The 23,506-nt window shown below is 34.8% G+C and overlaps 1 protein-coding gene across 9 annotated transcripts in view; it reads right to left on the bottom strand.

Annotated features, from left to right (window-relative positions):
• Window positions 1-477: 477 nt before the first annotated feature.
• The window catches only part of LOC144979807 (voltage-dependent calcium channel type A subunit alpha-1-like), a 591,855-nt gene continuing 568,826 nt past the window's right edge, over window positions 478-23,506 (bottom strand). For all 9 annotated transcript variants that reach the window (XM_078926927.1, XM_078926926.1, XM_078926929.1 and 6 more), the window contains 2 exons: window positions 6,754-7,039; window positions 478-3,737 (listed from right to left, as the gene is read on the bottom strand). In XM_078926927.1, the coding sequence (XP_078783053.1) occupies window positions 2,356-3,737; window positions 6,754-7,039 (1,668 nt within the window). In that variant the 3' untranslated portion in view covers window positions 478-2,355. The remainder of the gene's footprint in view (window positions 3,738-6,753; window positions 7,040-23,506) is intronic.

Below are 23,506 nucleotides of genomic sequence, written 5' to 3' on the forward strand. Positions count from 1 at the left end.
TGTGTAGAGTAACCAATATGTGTAAAATTCATGGACTCGTAATGTTAACGTTAAAATGTGTACATATACGTCTGGACATTAACAATTTAACTGTCGTACTTTGGAAAAACTGGCATTGAAAATTTGAGCCAGATAACTCAGCCTTCAAATAATGATTGTTTAAATCAATCGATATTTGAAGGACGAGTTTTCAGGACAAATTTTAAAATACGTGATTTTTCCAAAGTAGGGTAGACTAGTTAATTTGTTAAAACGCTAAAATGCTCCTAGACTCTATATCGTGCGTGAACAGAAAGAAGATTACTGTATTATACAAAGGTTGCTACTTGAAGCTCGAAGAAAGAAATGACGGTAGTTAAATGGAATGGAGGATTCTCATGTTGATTCTCGAAAGTTAAATCTTCTTTCAGGCTCATTAACAATCACATTATCTGTCCTCGTTAGCTCAAGAAGCTGCCATTCCATTTGACTTTTGTAAAAAAGAAAATTGGAGATCTAACTTCTTCTCAAACAAAAATTAACAGTAAATAAAGAGCAGGAAGTTGGAATTCCATACCTAAACCAAAGTGAATATTAAGATACTAGAAGCCGATGACAGTATAAAATATTGGACAAATATGACTACGGCGGCTTAAAAAAAAACAATGAAATACTTAACAAGGAACTTTTGAACTCAAAAACCTTTTTCATACAAAAAGATAAACAATGAAATGTTATCGTTGTTTCTTTTGTTGGATGAAGAAGAGTTTGGACCCCGAAAAGTTCCGAAATTGTTATTAATATTTTTGGAAGCGGTCATATTTATTTTGTTCAATGCTTACAACACACTTTACAGGTTCTCGGGTAAAAAGAACTGCTGGATAATGGAAACAAAATTCCAGAAATCTTCACATCCTAACTATGCTCATTACATAACCTATTTTTGGTGATACAGTATTTTGTCCTGACGTGCAGTGAATATTTAGCACGGAAATGCTCCTTATCAATACTCAAGATGTCGAAATATAATAACAAGAATGGGTATTTTACTATTTAAATTTCTCACATGTTATGCAAATGAGCAAAAAGATGTTAAGGTTTCAGATTTGAACATTTAGTTATCTTAGGAAGTGTGTATATCTCTTACTTGTGTGTACAACTTAAGGTAACTCATATACTAGTAACATTACCGTTGAGGGCAAAGTGAAAATGATGCACTTGGTCGATTCACGACAAAAGGATTGTGAAAGACGGATACAAAAATATTGCAAGTGATAATCTAGTTTAGAATTGAAAAAAATGTAAACTCTAAATGATAAATCACATAGGTCCCCAATTGTAGCTTATCCCTGAAAAAATAGAAGTTGCCTTAATCGAGTCTTTTCTTGCGTGTGGAATTTTCTTGTGTAGAGTTTAATTCGGTTCATTTATTTTCATCTCACAACACTTCATTATTATTGATAATAATTAGCTTAATAATCACTAAATCCTAAACCGACTGAGTCATATTTAAAAAAAAAATTATTTAACAAAACTATTCCTATTCTCTCTATCTTGTCATTCTTTTAATGTGACCCACCGCCACTAATCGGTATTTTGTCGGGTGAAACAATTACACAAAAGTGAAATTAACGTCACTAAATAAATGACAAAAAAATTGCAGGTTTCTCTTAATGAAGAAAATACATCTTAGCAGATCTTGAAAGTCGAATTATCAGATAATTAGCATTTACACAAAGTATTCTAGACTATTTCCTTGGTAAATAGGAAAACAGCAACGGAACAATTACAAATCGCGACCTCTATGAACTTCTATATCAAGCTATAATCATCAGCCTTTTGTTTGAAAAAGGCTATGAAGTTGAATGCGATTACGAAGTGTTGACATCCATATTATATATTATGTACAGTCATGATAATATATTAATATACAAATAAAGTATACAAACTGTAATAATTGTAACAAACAAAATTATTATGGACACATTAAGAGTAAGAAAAGAATGCAAAAAATACGAATAGTTGAAGATCGATAGTAAAAAAGCAAAATAAATGGTATATTTAAAAGTTGATTAGAAGTAGATTATTAGATTATAATAATATTATATGAATATTGTTTTTAAAACTTGCCAGATAATGAGAATCACATTTCTTAATCAAAAAAAATATTTATCTGGCAAAACAAGTCTGTACAAAACGAAAATAATGATCAAACCAAGCATTTACAATCATGAATTGATTAGATAAATAAATGTTGACATACGAATGGAGATAATAGAATTAGATAAAATAACCTAGAAGTTTTAATTGAATTGATTATTTAGTTATCATTTACTATAGTGCATGCTTTGATGGCATCATAAATATCCGCCTTCGTTAACACCAGTCGTCATCCTCGTCTGAATCCTCCTTCAAGGCAACATTACTGTCACTTCTCATTTCATATTTTTCAGGCTTACCTCTACCTCTCGGTTTAAATCCATTTGGTAAAACTCCACCTCTAGATCTACCAGCACCACCTCTTTGTGAGGGAGGGGACGACCCTCCCATTCCCCCTTGACTACCCGCCCCTGAGCCACTTCCGCTTCCCATGAATCTGTCATCATGACGACTTCTTCTCCCTACTTCTGGCGACCGTGTTGATGAAGCAGGAAGATGTGAGACTCTAGGTAACGATCTCGAATCTCTAGAATGTTCTAAACTACCGTCACCACCTCTACCTCCTCCACCACCACCACTACCACTACCATCACTTCTTCTAGTCCTTTGTGTGTTTGGAAGAGTACTAGCCCGATTTTGTTGCGGATGATGATGATGGCTGGGGTTGTCTGGCATTTTATTTAGGTTATTTCTTTCTGTAGGACTAAAAGGCTCCGGGCGACTTAATCTCCCGGGGGGTGGGGCATGATGATGCTGCTGATGAGGATTTTGTGAGGGGAAGGCTCCAGCGGATGCTGCTGCGGCTGCTGCTGCGGATGATGAGGAAGATGACACCGGTATATTAAGTTTTGGAACACGAGTCGGCGAAGCACTTAATCTAGGGAAGTTTATATTTCCCCCTGCCCCTCTTCCTGCGCCGCCACTGCTTGCAGCCCCTCCACCAGCGGAGGGTGAAAGAGCAGCCTTAGCGGCGGGAAGCGCGGCGTCTTTGGATAGGGAATGGGGATGGGAGTGGGCGTGGTTCTCGCGATATCTCGGTTCAGCGAGATTCAACGAGGCTGGTTTAGCAGGCGATGCAGACGATAAAGATGAGGATGATTGCGGTTGTTGGTTGCTGTTACTGCCTAGCGGTGTGGGTTGAGGATAATGATGGGATGCTTGTTGAAGTTGATGATGAGGATGATGATGATGATGATGAGAAGGGTGTTGCTGATGATGATGGGGTATGCCTCCTACTCCAGGAGATGACGACGAGGAGGGAGGAGCAGCGGGAAGTTTTCTAGCACCGCCCCTTCTAGGCATTGACGGCGGACTTGCCGCTGATGGAGAGGGTGACCTTGACCCCTGTAAATCCCTGCAACTTGCGTAAGGGGGCGGTGATGGCGCTACGTTTGGAGATGGGCTCCTGGATCGGGTCTCCAGACTGGTAGACCGGTAAAATCCGGTGTCCCGACCAGAGCGGATGCGAGAATACCCAGGGCTTGGCAGAGGCGAGCCTAGCACCGGGGACTGAGACTGAAGAGGTGGTCGTGACCGATGCCTTGAACGCCCTCTGTACGTCGGCGATGACGCCGACACGCTATCCTCGCTTTTCATAGCTGGGGACAGAAAATTGAACATGAATTTCTCAATCAAAATGATAAACTACAAATAATAAAAAAATAAAGAAATAGATATAAACGAAAACAAATTTCTAAAATAAAATGAAAAGGAAAAACATCTTTTATTTTGGTTGTTAGATAGCTACAGTGGAGACAGCTGAGGCAAAGAAAGGTTGGGAGTACAAAGCAGACATGGAGCAGTTGGTCTGTAGAAAGTTCGACTGAGCTGGATGTGGTTTGCAGGAAAAAAGAAAACAAAATTGAGGGGAGGGGGGGGGCAAGAGCATTTATATAGCGCAATATATACTAAACGTGCTCAAAACGCTTTACAAAGGGTCCCTAGCCAACAGCAACGATTAACATGTAGGACGGGACATGACGCCTGTTTGGCGATGTTACAAGTTTGAGGTCTGAGCCAACGCTGTTAATGGCCAGGTACTCATTTTACACCTGAGAGAGAATGTGATTAAAGAGCCTTTGACGAGAGGAGACGGGGAGGGTTGAATGAGAAGGGAGGGGAGGAAGAAGAAGAGGAGGAGGAGAAAGAAGAAGAGAAAGAGGATGAGGAGGAGGAGGAAGAACAACATACCCAGGAAAGTGAGGAGAGTGACCAAGAAACGGGTAAGATTCATTTACTGTAACTAGTTTGTTTTGTGTTTGTTGTTAAGGGTTTTACAGCACTTGCAACACATTAAGGTCATATCAGAGCCAGCAAAAAAAATGGAAGAAAATGGGATAGTAAAAAATTATAGAATTACATTCAAAGTACCTAAGAAAAGGCAAGACAAAGAGGAATTGGTTCAAATAGGGAACAGATGTAGATTCTAAGAGCACGCTATCAAAGTATTTAGATTGAGATCACCTAAAAGTCTCATCCAGATGACCAAGAAACGGGTAAGATTCATTTACTGTAACTAGTTTGTTTTGTGTTTGTTGTTAAGGGTTTTACAGCACTTGCAACACATTAAGGTCATATCAGAACCAGTAAAATGGAAGAAAATGGGATAGTAAAAAGTTATAGAATTACAATCAAAGTACCTAAGAAAAGGCAAGACAAAGAGGAATTGGTTCAAATAGGGAACAGATGTAGATTCCAAGAGCACACTATCAAAGTATTTAGATTGAGATCACCTAAAAGTCTCATCCAGACACATGCACAGGTCCCTGTTAAGTGGAATACACTTAAATGTTTACAAATCATATATAACAAAACATAATATAGTGCATAACAGAGAGATGATTAACAAAGGAAAATATATCGTCTCCCAAAATTAACTATACATTTGACTTTCCCTCTTAGTCAGGGTATCCGACAAGGGCCAGGCCAAAACCACGTAATCTCATTCCAAGACAAAGACAGAAAGCAGATAACAGATAGAGGGGTATAGAAGACACAGCAATTACCTCCCTGCTCACTATGGGAGGTCAGGACCCCACCCAGGGGAGGAGAGGAGGCGGGGAGGGTTGAAGGAGAAGGGGGAAGAGGAAGAAGATTCCCAGGAAAGTGACGAAGACACGGTTAAGGTTAATTCCACTGTAAATCGCATTGAGCACGTTTAGTGGATATTGCTCTATATAAAAGTTCAACATTTAACTAAGAACCAAGACGGATAAGTCGAGTAAGGCAAGACGCAGGCATTTTCCGGCAGTAAGAGGAGACGTTCAAGAGACGTTTCGTTTGCGACGTACACTTATTTACAGGTCTGGTAACCCATTTCCTTATGGGCTCATTATTGTAATGGAATTCTCAAAACATGTCGCAAAATATTGTCCATTACAACAGTGTTAAACTAGGCCCATATGTCTACTATTGGTGATTGACTTTGGCCGCTATTTTACTTCTGCTTTTAGAACCCATTAACGAATGCGGTCAAATCAAAATTTAAAATCATTGTTTAGGGAATAAAAGAAAACAAAATTTAAAAAAACAAACCCCTCCCCCCAAAAAATATATATAGATAAAGGAAAAGGAACTTTAAAAAATCCCCCCTCTCCGCCCAAGAAATGGTAAAAAAACCAACATATAACAAACAAAACAAAAACCAAAAAATAACAACCCCCCCAAAAAAAAACAAACAAACAAACAAAATAAATAACACTCAGTAAAATAAACAGACCAAAACAAACCTTCTAATAGTAAAAAATATAACAAAAGATAAATAACAACCCCCCCCCCAAAAAAAAAAAATAAAAAAAAACCCTACAAAAACAAAAAATCAAAATGATAAAAAATCAATCCAAAATTTAAAGAGAACTAAACAGGAGCGTGTCGTGACAAGAGTGACTGTCTCATGTTTGGAGAACGTTCTTTTAATAAAAGTGTCATTCATTCCTTTGGGACGTAGTCACACTTATGACCGACGTTATCAAAAGTGCCTACTTCATATTGCAAGAAATCTTATTTTTCTCTTTCAAAATGAAAATAAAAAAATAAAAAATCAGTATGTATAACTTGAATATCTATTGTGTGCTCTGTCAGAAACCTTTCTTGTAAGGGGAAACTTTTATGGGGTCAAGGATGCAATAGTTGGAGTTCTGTATTTGGAGCCAACAGTTCGCAGTTCTACTAATATATGTCACCTAGTTTTAGTTTGTTTGATATGGCAGACAGAATTTGTATTTTAATTAAATCGCAGTTTATTCTAGTTCCTATATATAACAATTGCTTGCCAATCCATAAATAAGATACTAGTTTATCTTTATATACATTGGCTGTTCATGGCAGAAACTTGGATATATTGAGAAAAATTAACCCTCTCCTTACCAACTATAGGAATATCGTCACATTCGTTACGATACAACTAACATTTTTCTTATTAAAATTTCTTTTGTACATTATAAAATTTAAAGAAAATGAACAGTGTTTTGTATAGTATGGTTTGCTAAAGAAATTGTGTATCGCTATTGTGTTTGAGTGATAAAATATATATTTTTGTATTTGTTGAGTGTAATGTTTTGGGGGAAATCCTGAAAATGGCTGGTAAGGAGAGAGTAACCCCCAAAAAATCTTTACCATATTTCTTGTGCCTATCGTGATCTGCAATATTGTGGGCCTGTTCACAGAGATTCGTCACAGCAGCGGCAAAACCAACGTCAAATCTACGAGGTGATACTGAACGTCTCCCGGGCACAGGCGACGCACGAGGTGAGCCGAAGGGGCTCTGCCCTCCAATTGGAGATCGTGGAGACATTGGAGTGGTAGGTAAAGACGGCGAGTGCGTGCCGCTCCTGACTAAATCTCGTGCATTGAGATTTCCTGCGTGCTCAGGACGAAGTCCTCTGGAAAAGTCTTGTCCAGGCTGTGGTAAGAAATAGAAATCAAAATTGTTAGAAATAGTTTGAATCCATGTTAATGAAGGCAAGATGCATCATCATCATCATCATCATCATCATCATCATCATCATCATCATCATCATCATCACCGCCATCATCACCGCCATCATCACCGCCATCATCACCGTCATCATCAACATCATCATCAACATCATCATCAACATCATCAGCATCATCATGATTATCTTCATAGTCATTGTCGTCATCGTCATTATCATCATCAATGATTTCATGAATTCACCTATTTTTGAAAGAAAATGAGACGATATTAAAAAAAAACAAGACATAGAAGATGATAGCTGTAAATAGTTAGACGTAATGATAAAATATCATTATTAATACCTATAATGATGATGAGATTGATATAGTAGTAACAGTTAAAGTGGTTATAATTTGTAATGATTATAGCAGTAGTAGTAGTAGTAGTAGTAGTAGTAGTAGTAGTAGTAGTAGTAGTAGTAATAATAATAATAATGTTGATGATGATGATGATGATGATGATGATGATGATAATAATATAAATGATTATAATAATAACAATAATTAATAATGAAAATAATTACAATAACAATAGTACCAAAACCCATGAAATAATAAGGACATTGTGCGAGATACACAAGAAATACCAAAGCCCAAAAACATGCAAAAATATAGCAAATGTGCTTTGATATATACCTATAAATGGATTTATTAATGATAAGATTAAGTATCAAAACATATTGTGCTTATGTTCATATATATCATAGATTCAGTGTGGTTTTCATGCTTCCAACTTTTCACAATATGTAATATGACATCAGAAATCATATAAATGAAACATGTTTTAAATTGGATACCAGGGATCTAAAAAGGTCATCCTCACATATCATCAAAATAGACAAGAAAAGAAGTTCAGATTTTGCTTTTGGTTATTATATTATATATTACGTAGTTTTGATGATTATAACTCTCCCATTTCTTTATAATTCCCGTATAGATTATAACATTTGGTGCCATTAAAAAAAATCGTGAAGCAATTTCAAACCAATTTCGTAATGAAATTATTGATTATGCTACTACCCGTTACCATAAATAAAATCAGCAAAATATTTAAAAAAAAAAAAGAACAAAGAAAAAGGTGGTAACGGTGGATGCGTGAGGCCGATTTTTTGGTGTGTGTGCTAGGGAAGAAGGCAAATGCAACCTTGGAAGTTGATGAATTATCTATGGCCTACTGACACATCTCATCAATATTTTATCATTATTACTGTTACTGCTATCTTTATTATCATCTTTTCACCACCTCAAAGTCGGGGTATAAACCAGGTTAGATTTCTCTTCGAGGGCAGTCTATATTGGTAGATATTAATTTTGACAAAGATAAAATGACCCAGCAAAGAGGCATACAAATTAAATATTTATAAATACTATTCCATGGGCTGATATTAAATATAGAAGAAAATGGACGTTTCTGATCACCAAATGTATCTCTGACATGGAATGGCTTGAGCACAGTACGCCTGAACCCTGACAAAAGCCCTTTTATGATTTTAGTTGTGAGTTAAAATGACCCACAAAAATTGGAGACAATAAGCGTGAAGTCACTTTTTATTGGCTTCCGGTTCTAAATTAAAAAAAAAAACGATATAAAGTTATCAATGACCGGCCTCATCGAATACTTCAGTAAGATAGCTCAAGAGTGGCCCCGGGGAAAAGAATCGCTCTGAATTGGGTCATTTGATGACATTGATTTCTTTATGCAGATTAAATCATGTCATGAAAAAATTATGCCATGACTAAAAATATATTTTGTTTAAAAATGAATTTAGACCATTTCGGCCAAAAAGCATTTACTTTATATCTCAATGAATCAATATGCCTTGTAAAACTTTAATAGGACGTCACATCTTCGATTCAGGCTCTAAACTCCTGATGAAATATCTAAATTGTAGTTTTCATAATGGCATGGCATTTTTATGTCATAAAGCATTCTGTATACAGGAAATAATATCGTCACATGACCCGATTTAAAGCAACACTACTGAAGACAGGTTTGAGCTCACTGTTGGAGTCTTTTATGAGACCGGTGAATGATAACACATTCTCCTGCGATTGTTAAGAGAAGAAGTTTAAAACCGGAGTCGTGGAAGATGAGACATCCGACTTTGCTTTAAATAGTTTAAATTCCTAAGAGGATTGAAATGACATATATAAGGGATGTGATTTTTGAATGGGGAAAACAATAGATTTATACAACATGTAGATATTCACAGGAGTCCTTTTGCGTGCAAAACTGAAGATCAGCAATTCCACTTTAAGTCAAAGTTAGTTGTGGGGCAAAAAGTTGTGTCATTGCGATAAATTGTTTCTCTCCTTTCTTATGATGGCCGCGCTTTTCGATGTATCATTGCGCCAATAGGCAGCATTCAAAAGAGAAAATAATGGTAGACGAGCATCTTGTATTGGGAAAATACCTATTGGGAAAACACTTTCTGTGCAAGCATGAGCAACGTTACAAACGGTGTTCAGACACAAGCTGTATGACACAGAAAGAGCGATATCATGCAAGAGATTAAAATATAGTCGAATCATCTGACCTATAATATCAACAGATTTGCTTTATTTGTCATATAACATAATATTAAGATAATATTTGTAAATCAAAATTTTTAAGATTCAAAACAAAATTTAAAAACACATAGTTGAGGTTGTGTCAAGGTTAGCCTTTGAACCATATGACATCAACATTAAATCGTTTTGAAAAGTTGCAAAAAACCATGGAAAATAAAATTTTCCGCAACATTTCAAAATGATTTAATACTGTTCTTCTTTTGTGTGAATCGTGACAAAAAAAAAGAAAACTTATATCTTCAACGTGACAATACGTTGTTTCAAAAAGTATGCTACTGGAAGCTGGTCAATAACAATAAAAAAAACCAACAAAAAACGAACGTATTTGTTGACATCAATCCAATGATAAAACGTGTACATTCATATAACTGGATATAGACTTTGTAGAATTACAAAACCATCTGCCGTAGATGTCATGAAGTCAATAAGAATCAATAAATAGAGGATATCTCTAAACCATGTCATGACTCCTGCTGATGTCCAAAATCTGGAAGAATAAACAGCTTACAACAGAAAAAGTGAGGAGAGAGGGATGTCTTCTTCTGTGCAGTAACAACAAATATGAGAGAAAAAAAAGGAGAAGAGAGCTTGTTTAAGACTTTTCGCAATATTATAAACGTGCCGTTAAGACCACTAGTTTTTGTTTGTTTGTTTTCAAAAGTTTTTTGTCTTGCAAAACCCTGATATAAGACCAAGCATTTTGGTGAATAGAGTTTGGAATTCCTAACAGAACTTAACGGCGTTGGGATCCGAATGGCTAAAAGTCTTTTTTATATAAAATTGTCATAATCACAATTTTCTCATGCCCAAAGTATCAGTGTTACTTAAAAAATATATGCTGATGCATTCGATGTAGAGATGAAAAGATTTGTTACATTGTTTAAATCAATTGTGTAATTTTTTGGACAAAAAAGAGCTCCCCCTGAAAAATTGGTCACAGGATATCATTTGGTGATTTCAATAAAACAATAAAAATGGATCTGGCCGATTTCTAATGCCAGTGTCTTCATCAACAGTCTCACCGCCCTATCATAAATATAATTCAAAATGATATTCCAAATCAATTGTAAAAAAGGCTGGAACAATATCAACAATTCAACAATACAAATAGAGTGCAATGAGGTCAAGATATTCCATGGAATTGAAGGACAGAAATAGCGACCAATGAGAATCCAAGTTTCACGAGACAACGTTTACATCACGAGCCACACGAGAGTTGCATTGATTAAGTAGGTCACCTCGTTGAGCATAGATAGCGATGCTGCAATTTGATTGGCTGTTATGACGATGAGCGAGTTGTCGCTCTTGCTAGCGCTTAACTCGGACAAGCTTGGCAAGTCATGAAGCTCTAGACTCTAAAAGACATTGAAAGAAAATTAACAAATGTTAACACATTGATGATTGTGAAAATGTCTGGAAAGATGTGTTTAAAACAGTGCGGATAAAAATGAAAAAAAAAACACGAAAATAAATCATTCCAGATAAGCAATACTTCAACTGTCAAGACATGTCGGTTATTTTGAGGATAATATCTTTTGAATTTCTATCTCTGCCTCGTCTGAAACTGATTCATACACACCTTTTCAGAATTTTATGCCTGGTCCAAAATATTTCGCGTTAACTTTTTCAAGGTTGTATAAACATCTTTTTAGACGCGTCGAAAATGAGTATAATTACAATAGTCCCCCCCCCCCCCCCCCCCCAAAAAAACCCCCCAAAAAATAAATATAAATATCCCCCACCTCCAGCATTGATATTAAAAAAATCAAAAACATGAAAGGTATAAATGATAATTGACCGAACTTCGTCAGCAGTTGATACTATAAAAAATTCTACAAGAGATATAGGTATAAGTAAATATACTTGATAACAGAGAGCATTAGTACATTAAAGGTATGAAGATTTAAGGATATAGTATAAACAATTGGTACGTAAACGAAGTGGCCTATATTATTAATTAAGGTGGTAGAAGAAAAATGATAACATAGATGGAAAGAAGTTGCGCAAGTAGAGATTGACGATGGTTCTCAGAGAGACGCAGAGAGAGAAAGAAAGAGAGAGAGAGAGAGAGAGAGAGAGAGAGAGAGAGAGAGAGAGAGAGAGAGGAAAGGGGAGACGGGTAAAGAAACAGAGACAGAAAACAAAAGAAACGAGGGTATATAAAAGAAGTGTGAAAATGGTTTGTTAATACATAATATATATCTAAGTTTTGTATAGACAGATAGATAGAGAGTCATGGATAACGAAATTCAATAATTCAAAGTTTTACAAGACACTCATTAGTCTATAAGTTTATAATATATTATATATATATATATATATTTATATATATATATATATATATATATATATATATATATTATATTATATATATATATATTATATATATTATATATATATTATATATATATATATATATATATATATATATATATATTATTATATATATTATATATATATATTATTATATATATATTATATATATATATATATATATATATATATATATATATATATATATATATATATATATTATATATCTATACTCTTAATCTATCAAGATATAAAGTTAATATATTGTTTTTGTCAAAATATAAACAACAGGCGCTTTTCCAGAGTTCACAGAATGGACCAAGTTCCAGTATTTGGTACTAATTAAATTAGGTATTGAATTTGGTACGTTCAAATGGTCGGTATTTGTTATAGGATTCAGTGCTGGTTCTAATATTCGGCATAGTCCATATATTCGGTATAGTTCAAATATTCGGTACTGTATTCAGTAGTCGGCGCTAAATTAAATATTGATAATTTCAGCTTGTAAGGTTAAATGTATCAATATTTTTAGCCTCTGCCAATAACATTTGCGATCATCATTGTATGTATCTTCAACATACCATCAATATCCTATCAACAAAATACCATTAAGAATATTTTTGTTTGTTTGTTTGTTTGTTGCTTTAGGTCTCTTCCAACACAATTGAGGTTATATGAGAGACCGCTGAAACAAAAAAACAAGCAATCTAACAAAAATGGTACAAATGTCAATCAAAATCATAACCTAAAGATATCATAAGCTAAATTATAAATAACCAAGAACAAACAGGCAGAGGATTTACAGGAAAAAAAATATCCCTGTCAAAAATACAATCACAAACCAAAGAAGCAGGATAGGCTAGTAAAGAGAAGAAGAAACGACATCACTATCGGATCGTACACCCATGCGAACATCATAGGTATGTGATTCAAGGGTGATGCTCCCATCCAACCACCCGCAAGAATATTTTTAAAGAATATAATTGAAACAAAATGCAATCAATAAACGATGTTGTGAAAATAGTGCGTATCTGAAATTGAAGATGGTGATACAGTACAAAGTATAAATTCAAACATATTTTTCATTGTTAATGCCAAACACCCAAAATAACCTGAAAACCAAAATAAAACAAAAGTCAATCCAAGATTTCAAACTCGACCCAGTGTATAAAAAATAAGGTGGTTGGGTGGGGGGGGGGGGGGGGGGGTAAAGCAATCACGGGGTTTGCTCAAATGTTTTGAAGAAGAAAAAGAAAATAAAAATAATAAACCCATCACCATAAATCAAATGGTTTCAAATCGTAAATACAAGAATATATGAATAATACTGGTTTCATAACGAGGCGTCTGGGAAAACAAAACTTCCTTTATGTTCATTCTGTTTCAAGGACATAGAGCTCATTTAGGCGAAATCGTCATTATGGCGTTTACCGTTTAGGCGTATAGATAACCATAGAGTTGATAGAGAACAATTGTTTTTGTTTATGTTAAACTATAGAATCAGATTTTACATATATATATATATATATATATATATATATATATATATATATATATATATATATATATATATGTGGTTTTAATTGATAAATAAATAAATGTTTAAAAATGTCAAGAAAGAAAAGTGAACTGTATTTCAATTTCACATCAAGTTTGCCCCAGGACATCAACAGTGTTCTGAAACCAATAGATCACACATTGCCTAAGTAATTCCATACCCTCTAAAATTTACATTTCGAAATTGGGAAAATTGATGGGGTGGGGGGGGGGGGATTTGCCATAATCTGACCAAAAACATTTGTAACCCACAGTGTCAATTCCGTACTATGTCGGCGTCGAACAGATGACCAAATGTGATTTTAATGTTAAATTGATCGAATTTGTGAAATTTTACTGTTTAGCTTCTTAAGAATGTATTCTCTTTCTTAAACAAACCAACAAAAAAAAAAAAGAATAAAACAACTCCCATCCAGAATAAACACAACCCATCACCCCTCAACAAAAAACAAACAAACAAACAAATAATTAGAACAGGTGAGAAAGTTACCTAAACGCGTGGTATCAATTTCGACATAATACTGTTTTGATTGAGGCTTGTGGGTCATAAATGGGATTTATTTTGGGAGAAATTCCATATTATGCAGGCGCCACTTCAATGACTATCAGTAGATGCTCACTTTGACTGTGATTTATGTATATCCAAAAAAAAAAAAAATAAAAAAAAGAAACACATTGACTTCTATCAAGCCACTAAAATGACGAGTTTTCATACATTTACTTCATGGTTTAAAAATGTCCTGTCTAACGAAAGTTGTGGTTTTGGTTAGTTATCAGCAGTGCCTTAGAGTCCCGGGGGTTCCAATCCTATCAAAACAAAGACCTTAATTGTAGATTGAAATTTATCTGTTTAATGTTAATCCTTCAGTCTGGATTCTTTCTTAGGATAAATAAAAGTTTAATTTCAAACTTCAGGCGAGCATCTCCGTATATTTACTAACATTTGCAGACCTGCCAACTTGAAAATGAAAAAAAAAATAATCGTAGTTTTAGGAAATAAAAATAGCAGTCGCTATAATTAACTTTATAGATGGAGAGAAAGAAACAGTGAGTAAATGTGACTCATATATTATAAAGGAAAAACACAAAACAAACGACGTTTCGGCATTTGGCCTTTTTCAAGTATTTCGTGTTTACTTGAAAAAGGTCAAAGGCCGAAACGTCGTTTGACTTGTGTTGTTCCTTTATATTATACGAGTCACATTTACTCACTTTATCTTTCTTTCCATTTTATTGGCTCATAATTTGGACAGCTCTAGTTTTTTGTTTAAATTTATAGGACAACAATTTCCCCTAACAAGGATTAACTCACTCAACCCTAACATCGACTATATCCGTAGTTTACCCGAGCTACTTTTACCCCATGCCTATTTATTACATTTTTATGGGACAAATTATAGGCATTCTAGTATCAAAGCTAATGTTTTTAGTTTTGACATGTTAATGATAATTGAATAAAACTATCTATGTACATGCCCATTTTCAATACATTTTTTTCTCTCCAATTTTGACAAGTAGCAAAAGTCTCAAGGATTGAGTGAGTTAAACAACATTACAAAATCCTGACATTGTATAATCTGGCATCAACTTTCATTTTCAATACGGTTTAATGACTTAGAGAAACTCATTAAGTATTGAAATTGGAACCAAACTTTCGTAATTTTACAAATATTTCGTAGTAGTAAACCTGCCATCTGCAATTGTCCTTGGTGTCGCGCCTGAATAATATGGAATTTCTGCCATTATTTTTTTTTTTAATTCATAGCGATAGCATCCAGCACCCCGGTGAAAATTCTGTGTTGAGTTTTGAGGGTGGTAGGTAGGTAGGTGGGTGGGGTGGTAAAATGTTTGGATGGTGCGTCACCTTTCGACCCCGGGGTTTGGGGATCGGACCCGAAACGCTGTTGCCTTTATCCCTGTGGGAAATATCCTCCGAATCCTCATCTTCTAAGGAGAACGAGCTATTGACATATCCACCCAAACGGTAGCTGTATAGGGCCTGGTTAGTTTTGAATCGTGAGCATCAAGGTAGATAGAAGGAGGGAATTAGTTTGATAAAATTTGTCAACTTTGATAAAATTAAATATTTGTGAATGCAAGGCTGCTAGAAGCTGTGGACTGTAAAACAAGTAATGCGCAAACACGAATATATATCAATATTATATATATATATATATATATATATATATATATATATATATATATATATATATATATCACAAAGGGAACTCAACATTCTTTCGGATTAAGCTAATAAGAAGATGACAGAAAGACGCTAAAGGGAGAGAAATAAAGAGATAGATAGAGAGAAATATTATAATATTGAGTTAACATCGTGAAAATACTAACGAAAGAGTGAAAATGGAGAGGCTTCGTAAAGGAACGAAACAGACAATGGACGTTTCGGGTACAAACCTTCGTCAGCATAGCAATACACAAATTAAAGTGGAAAACTAAAATAAAATAAAATTCCAATACTTGCATTTTATTTTATTTGCTTTCCACGTTAATTTGTGGATTGTTGTGCTGACGAAGGGTTTGTACCCGAAACGTCCATTGTCTGTTTCGTTTCTATACGAATCATCTCCATTTTCACTCTAATGTTAGTATCAACAAGGCAACAGCGACAATTGTTATCGTTAAAATCTTTTAAAATGTCTTACTCTCAACTATACACGAATCTAAATCGTTTGGTATTGCGGCTATGTGGTCTTGTGGTATGACACTCGCTTCGGAAAGTCCAGAGTTCGAGCGTCCTTGGAAAAGACTCTTTATTCACATTCTGTCGCCGTACTCGGGTGTAAAACGAGTACCGGACGCTAAAAGCGTTGTTTCTGTCGGAAAAGTTTTAATGTCGCCCAACAGGCATCATGTCTCATTCTATATGTTACGTGTTGGTGTTTGTCAGGGACCCTTTGTAGAGCCCTTTTAGCACGTTTAGTGGAAATTGCACTATATAAAAGCTCAATTTATTCATAGTTTGAAGAGTGAGAATAAAATATTTCCCCCCTCTCAAGCTTGTGGAAAATGTCTCAAATTAAAAAAATGAGAATGAAACCATCCTATATAATTCTTTTTTTTACAGTAATTTCGTTTTTATTTTAATTGAAAACATAATATGGAAATTATTATAGAGCGTTTCCATGCGTTTACCATGTTCAATGCGCTTCACAAGACTCCATTGAAATATCGAGTCCAGTTATAAAATTCTAAGTCTAGATATCTCAATATATATTGGTTTGTGTCAACGTATATATATATATATATATATATATATATATATATATATATATATATATATATATATATATATATAGGCAAACTACTTTCCGCCAAATCTAACAGACTCAGCTACCCATCCACTGCTGGGTGGACAGGGGGTCTGAAAAAAATATCTTAACCGCACCCGGGATCAATATGGTCCCTTTGATTGTAAAGCGAGTGCTCTACCAACTGAGCCCCCCGCCCCCTTGTCATATATATAGGGATTAACGTTAGTTCGCGTTTCTTGGTTGAGCGTTTCCATTCCAGTACTGCTATACCAGATGTTCACAATCCGGACCATGTGACTTATAAATTATGTGACCTCTTTATACAACCAACCTCATTTAGAACGAAGTTATCAGGGTTTAATATAAATGTTGATAACTATTGCCATTTGATTCTATCTACGTCCATCCATCCATCCATCCATTTATCGATCAATATCAATCTATCCATCTGCGCAACTTAAATTATTCATTGAATTAGTTGTCGTTGTTCTTGTTGTCAGACAATAAATAGAATCTGTCTGTACAAAGGTCAATACACTGCCTCGCCCGCCAAGGTTGTTAACGATTATACAAGTCTCGCTAGGAATAACATTATGGCTCAATAGAATGTGCGACTTTGCCGTCTTGAAGAACATCATACTCAATTTCGGACAAGTAGACAGATCCCCGGTTCTAGTCCCGCTCCGAGCTGCGCAAAGTTGAGTCCTTGGAAAATGCTCTTTACTCACATTCTCTCACCGTATTCTGGTGTAAAATGAGTACCTACCTAGCTGTAAATAGTGTCGTGTCTGTTGAAAATAAATTAATTGTAATATCTATCCCCTTACAGTCGTCATGTCTCGTCCAACACGTTCTGTGTTGCTGTTGGCTAGACACGCCTGTAAAAAGCTGTGGGAACTGTTGGTGGATATTGTGCTATATAAATGACCAAGTGTTTAACATCTATTAAACTGGCCAATAACAGTGAGCGGATTCACGTTACATCTTATTCTATATTATGATATGGGTAAAGTAAAATCAAGTTGGACAAAATACGATCAAATAATTTAACTTACTGTAAGTCATTAAAAAAAATGTCCAGATATTATATTGTCATAGTGTGTATTTTGGGCTTGTTTCTAACTGTTTAAACAGGGGGCGAAGTGGCCGAGTGGTTAAGGCATTAAGGCACTATGATCTGGAAGGTATCGGGTTCAAGCCCCGCTTCGGGTACTTTCGATTTTTTTCCCTTCGGCAAGATTATCAACCCCCAATTTGCTCAATTGGACAACATTCGGTGATTCTTGTTGAGATCAGACATCCTGTTTGATGGATTATCTATATTCCTTCTTGGAATGCATAGGCGACGGTATCTTATGATGCCGTTGCGAAAGGCGTAATTTAAAAAAACAAACAAACCTTGTCGTATGTTGGTTTGAGAGTGATTCCATAACAACCATCAGATCATAACAAGTTACAGTTATTTGATTATTAAACTAGTACACAAAAGATTAACCTTAAAATAGAAAACCCGCGGTGATGAAAAACAAAGATTATTATTTCAAACAAAGTGCTACCAAAATGTTCATGTGGAAAGAAAAAAAAGTGCACGATGTGTATTGTATTAATAATGATTGAACCCGAGACTGACATACAGAGACAAAAAACTTCGAGAGTATCAAAAGAGTTTTAATATCAGATGATGCGTATCTGGGTCAGGCTGTGTCAAGTCGGTAAACACCCTCTCGCTAAATATGTTTATTTGTAATATAACATAAATTCGGCATAGATTTTTGCAGCTTCTAACTTCAATTTGGTGATTAAGTCTCATTAAATTCTCTTTAAGAGACTACAAGCGTTGAAGGCTACGCATACCAAACCAATTCTCAAACGTTATGTTTACCGACTTGACATTGCATAGGCATGATGGAGCTGGTAAGTTTCATGTCTCGATATTATCAATTTAGTCTCAGATTGAACCAACGTGCGAAAGAATGGAGTCGTTTTAGAATAGAAACAACCCTTCAAATGTGTGGCTTTTTGGGTTAGTAGTGGTGGTGTGTCTCTATGGCTTCTTCACTCTTAGGTGGTAGATTAATTTTTCTAGACATTTATTTAACTACTGTATATTCCATCAAACATCAAACATCAAATCCAACCTATACAAAAATAGATTTCTTTCACTCAAACACACAATCTGTTAGTTCTTGCTAATTTTTTTTTTTGTCTGCTAAACGAGCTTTTCAATACCGTGTTAAAATACTTTAACTATAGCAAGCATTTTTGATCAAATATTATGGTGTACAAAAGAAATCAGAATGAAAAAAATGTTGGCTGCTTCGTAACAAATGTGACGATTTTTCTATGGGTGGTAAGGACAGGTTAATCGATCGATTTTTGAAGGACGAGTTTTTTGGCCAAAATGTTAAAATGTGTTGTTATTTTTTTTAGAGTGGGTCAGTACTGGCATCCCGTTTAACCTGTGCGGCGGTATACTCTTGTGGTCTGACACTCGCTTTTGGATCGGAAGGTCCTGAGTTCGAGCTTCGCTCGGCGCATGGTTGAGTCCTTGGACATTCTCTCACCGTACCCAGGTGTACCTGGCCGTTAACAGCGTTTGTCTCTGTCCGAAGAAAATAAATTGCAATTTCGCCTAACAGGCGTCATGTCTTGTTCTAGATGTTACGTGTTGCTGTTGATCAGGGGCCCCTTGTAAAGCGCTTTTGAGCACGTTCAGTGGATATGGCACTATATATACAACTCAAGTTAAAAAATAAAATCCAGACATAATATCGATTTGATTTGTCTGATGACATTTGATAAAGAAATATTCATTTCAAATCTACTGGTATTATAGGTTAAATAAATAGTCATGATATTTACGACTAGACTAGTAAAATGTTAATTATCATCACAGAAAATTGCAATCCACAACGTTGTTAGAATCATTATAAATCCTTCAAATCCAAAACATCTCAATGGATGATAATTAGATAGATATTTTGTCACGAATTATATGAATGTCAATTTAACGCTTTAAACAGCGTCCAATTTTAAGAGAGTGGTTGGTTACAGCGATGTGATTCCAATTGGATACAGTAGTCTGATGTCACGCCGCCCGGCAACTCCGGCAGTCTTGGTTCTAAATAAAGAAAATCGGTATTTTATTCTTCATGCTGGCTAGAACTTTTCATATATCCATTTTAAGAGAGTGGTTGGTTACAGCGATGTGATTCCGATTCCGATTCCGGTACCGGTTTCCACGACTGGGGATTTCATCAGTCTACTGCCGTACTCTTATCTTGAAAAAAAAAAATGAGTATTTACAAATTTGGCCAGAAAACTCGTCCTTCAAATATCGATCGATTTAAATGACTCACCCTGCCAAACATTCTCAGAACTGGCCTTCATGCGATTGCTAGAGTTCACAAGGTGACTTCTTAATCTATGTGTTTTTTTATTAGTACTATGTGCAGAGTTTTAACAAGATTACAATGTAAAACCCTACACACTGTGGAGTGATCCTCGACAATATTGGAGGTTTCCACAAGACGAAGAAGAAGAAGAAGAAGAAAAAGAAGAAGAAGAAGAAAAAGAAGAAGAAGAAGAAGAGGAAGAAGAGGAAGAGGAAGAGGAAGAGGAAGAAGAAGAAGAAGAGGAAGAAGAAGAGGAAGAAGAAGAGGAGGAAGAAGAAGAGGAAGAAGAAGAGGAAGAAGAAGAAGAAGAAGAAGAAGAAGAAGAAGAATGGTAGAAAGACTCCGCGAAGTTCCAGATCTGAGAGTTATTTACTTTTTGTTGCTAAGAATTTAAATCAATCGATATTTGAAGGATGAATTTTCTGGCCAAAGTTTTAAATACGTGTTTTTCCAGAGTATGACAGTTAATTGGTTTGTACCGAAGCTTTGCTTTTAGTGCGGATAGGTAAACACGTTAAGATGTACAAATAGTTAGGGCAAAGTCGAACCCCGTGGAATAAGAGTTAAATAACAAGGGGAATAACTCGTGTAATAGTATCGTGTTATGACGCGTCGTCAACTTTGCAAATGTCAGTTGAAACGTGGAGGTGGTATATTATTATTATATTATGCAGTACTCTTTAAAAAAAACCCATATTTTTTAATTTGGCCAAAAAACTCGTCCTTCAAATATCGATCAATTTAAATGACCTTCATCTGGACAAAAAAAACCTCTCAATGCTGGGACTTCACCCCAGGTTTGAGAATTTTAAAAATTTAGTTTGAGAGTTTTTGCAAAGATGAGGGTCATTTAAATCGATCGATATTTGAAGGACGCGTTTTCTGGCCAAATTTTAAAATATGGGTTTTTCCAGAGTACGGCAGTTTTGAGGACATGCGACCTCGCATAAAGAATATAATATAATAAAATGTCGTCTCTCAGACATTGCGTAATGGCGTCTTTGAAAAGCAGATATTAAATTCCTATCGTACTTTACGGTATGTCAAAAACGAAATAAAATTATCTTACTAAAAACATCCGCTAAAACGAACCAGCCGCCTTATCACGCTAAAAAGTTTACAACAATCAAAACAAAAAAACAAAAAAAAAACAACTCAAAACAAAAAACAAAACAAAACAAAAGAAAACAAAACCTTTAAAAATAACAAAAAAAAAAAAAAACAAAACAAGAAAAAACAAAACAAAACGAAAACAAATCCCCCAAATCAAACAAATTAACAAAAAAAAAAAAAAAAAAAAAAAAAAACAAAAAAACACCCCACCACTAAAAAAATTCCTTTTTCTAATTTTGCTTTTCAATACTGATCACTGTCACATTTTAAAAGCGCGATGGTCATGACTTATAATACCAAAAAAATGCTCTCTATTTTGGTGGAAATTATATCTATAATCATTTATAAAAAATAATTTCACCGCATCATGATGTCGATCATGTACAAAATAATCATTAACATTTCCAATCATCCTACTATTATTATCTACCTGTATTTATTTGACAGACATGTCAAGATCACAAATATATTAAGTTCTCCATGAGGAGCCGTCGCCTTAAATCTATAAAAACAGACAACACTTTCCTTAATTCATTTTTGCCACATGGTGTTCGAATTTTTAACGCACAACTGTAATTTAAATTAAATACTATTTTTTAAAATACACACACACACAAGTTCGGACAAAAGGCCAGAGGTATGGCCTATCTCAATTTATCAAAGTAATATACAAAGTGTTGCTATTGGTTCTTGGTTGTATATTTTTTACATTTTTGTGCATTTGCATATATATATATATATATAAATATATGTATACATTGTCGCCATAGAATCTCAACTGTGTGTTTATACATTTTTATGCATGCCATGTCTGTAAACGAATTTCCATTTTTTGGGATGAATAAAGTATATAATATTTTTATTATTATTATCACAAATATCTATTTTCATTTCAAAGTTGTGAAATCTACAGTGTATAACAAAAATATAGTGTTGTGAGTAATGTCAGCGATATTGACACTCCAAGATTTCCAAAAGGTTGCCATTATGAATGCTTGTCATGGAAATGTGCAAAAGCGTGGGCCACCCAGTGGTGGACTCGGAGGTGTTTATGGAATGCATGTTAAATATCAAGCCTTCATCATCATCGTCGTCATCATCATCATCATCATCATCATCATCGTTGTCGTCGTCATCATCATCATCATCATCATCATCATCATCTTCATCATCATCATCATCTTCATCATTACCATCTTCAACTTCTATAGGACTACTACTTCCACCACAACAACCACCACCACTACCACCACTACTACTACTACTATTACTAACTACTACTACTACTACTACCACTACTATTACTAACTACTACTACTACTACTACTACTACTACTACACTTCTTCTACGTCAACAACAACAACAACAGCTACTACTACTACTACTACTACTACTACTACTAGTACAACAAAAACAACAACAACAACAACAACAAAAACAACAACAACAACAACAACTACTACTACTACTACTACTACTACTACTACTACTACTACTACTACTACTACTACTACAACAGCAACAACAACAACAACAACAACAACAACAACAACAACAACAACAACAACAACAACAACTTATTCTACTACTACTACTACTACTACTACCACTACCACTACCACTACCACTACCACTACTAATACTACTACTACTACTACTACTACTACTACTACTAATACTACCAATACTAACACAACAATAAATTGTCTTCCACAAGACTCGACTGCTTTCCTATCCTCTCTATTATTTCTCATAATATCGTTCAAAGTCACCATCCTCCACATTTAAATAAGCATTTCCCCTCCCCCACTCCCCACTCCAGAAAAAAGTGCCAATAATATTTTGATAGAAAAGGCAAAAAAAAAAAAAAAAAAATAATAATAATAAAAAAAAAAATAAAGAGAAAAAATGCGTGAAAAAAATAGCACAACCTCATTCTGATTTTAATGATTATATATATATATATATATATATATATATATATATATATATATATATATATATATATGAGTGTTGGTGGGTACTTGTAGGTACGAGAGTGCTCGATATCGTTGGTTAGAGCTAATGTAAAATATAAATGGAGTCACTCACATTTATATATTATGGCCGAAACACTTGTTTCTGTGGTCTTCATTCCCGTCGTCAGTCGGCGGCATACTTTTCAGTAGAAT

Source organism: Berghia stephanieae, chromosome 9 (genome assembly GCF_034508935.2).
Source record: "Berghia stephanieae isolate SIO BIC M18660-M18661 chromosome 9, UCSD_Bste_1.3, whole genome shotgun sequence".
Lineage (NCBI taxonomy): Eukaryota > Metazoa > Mollusca > Gastropoda > Nudibranchia > Aeolidiidae > Berghia > Berghia stephanieae.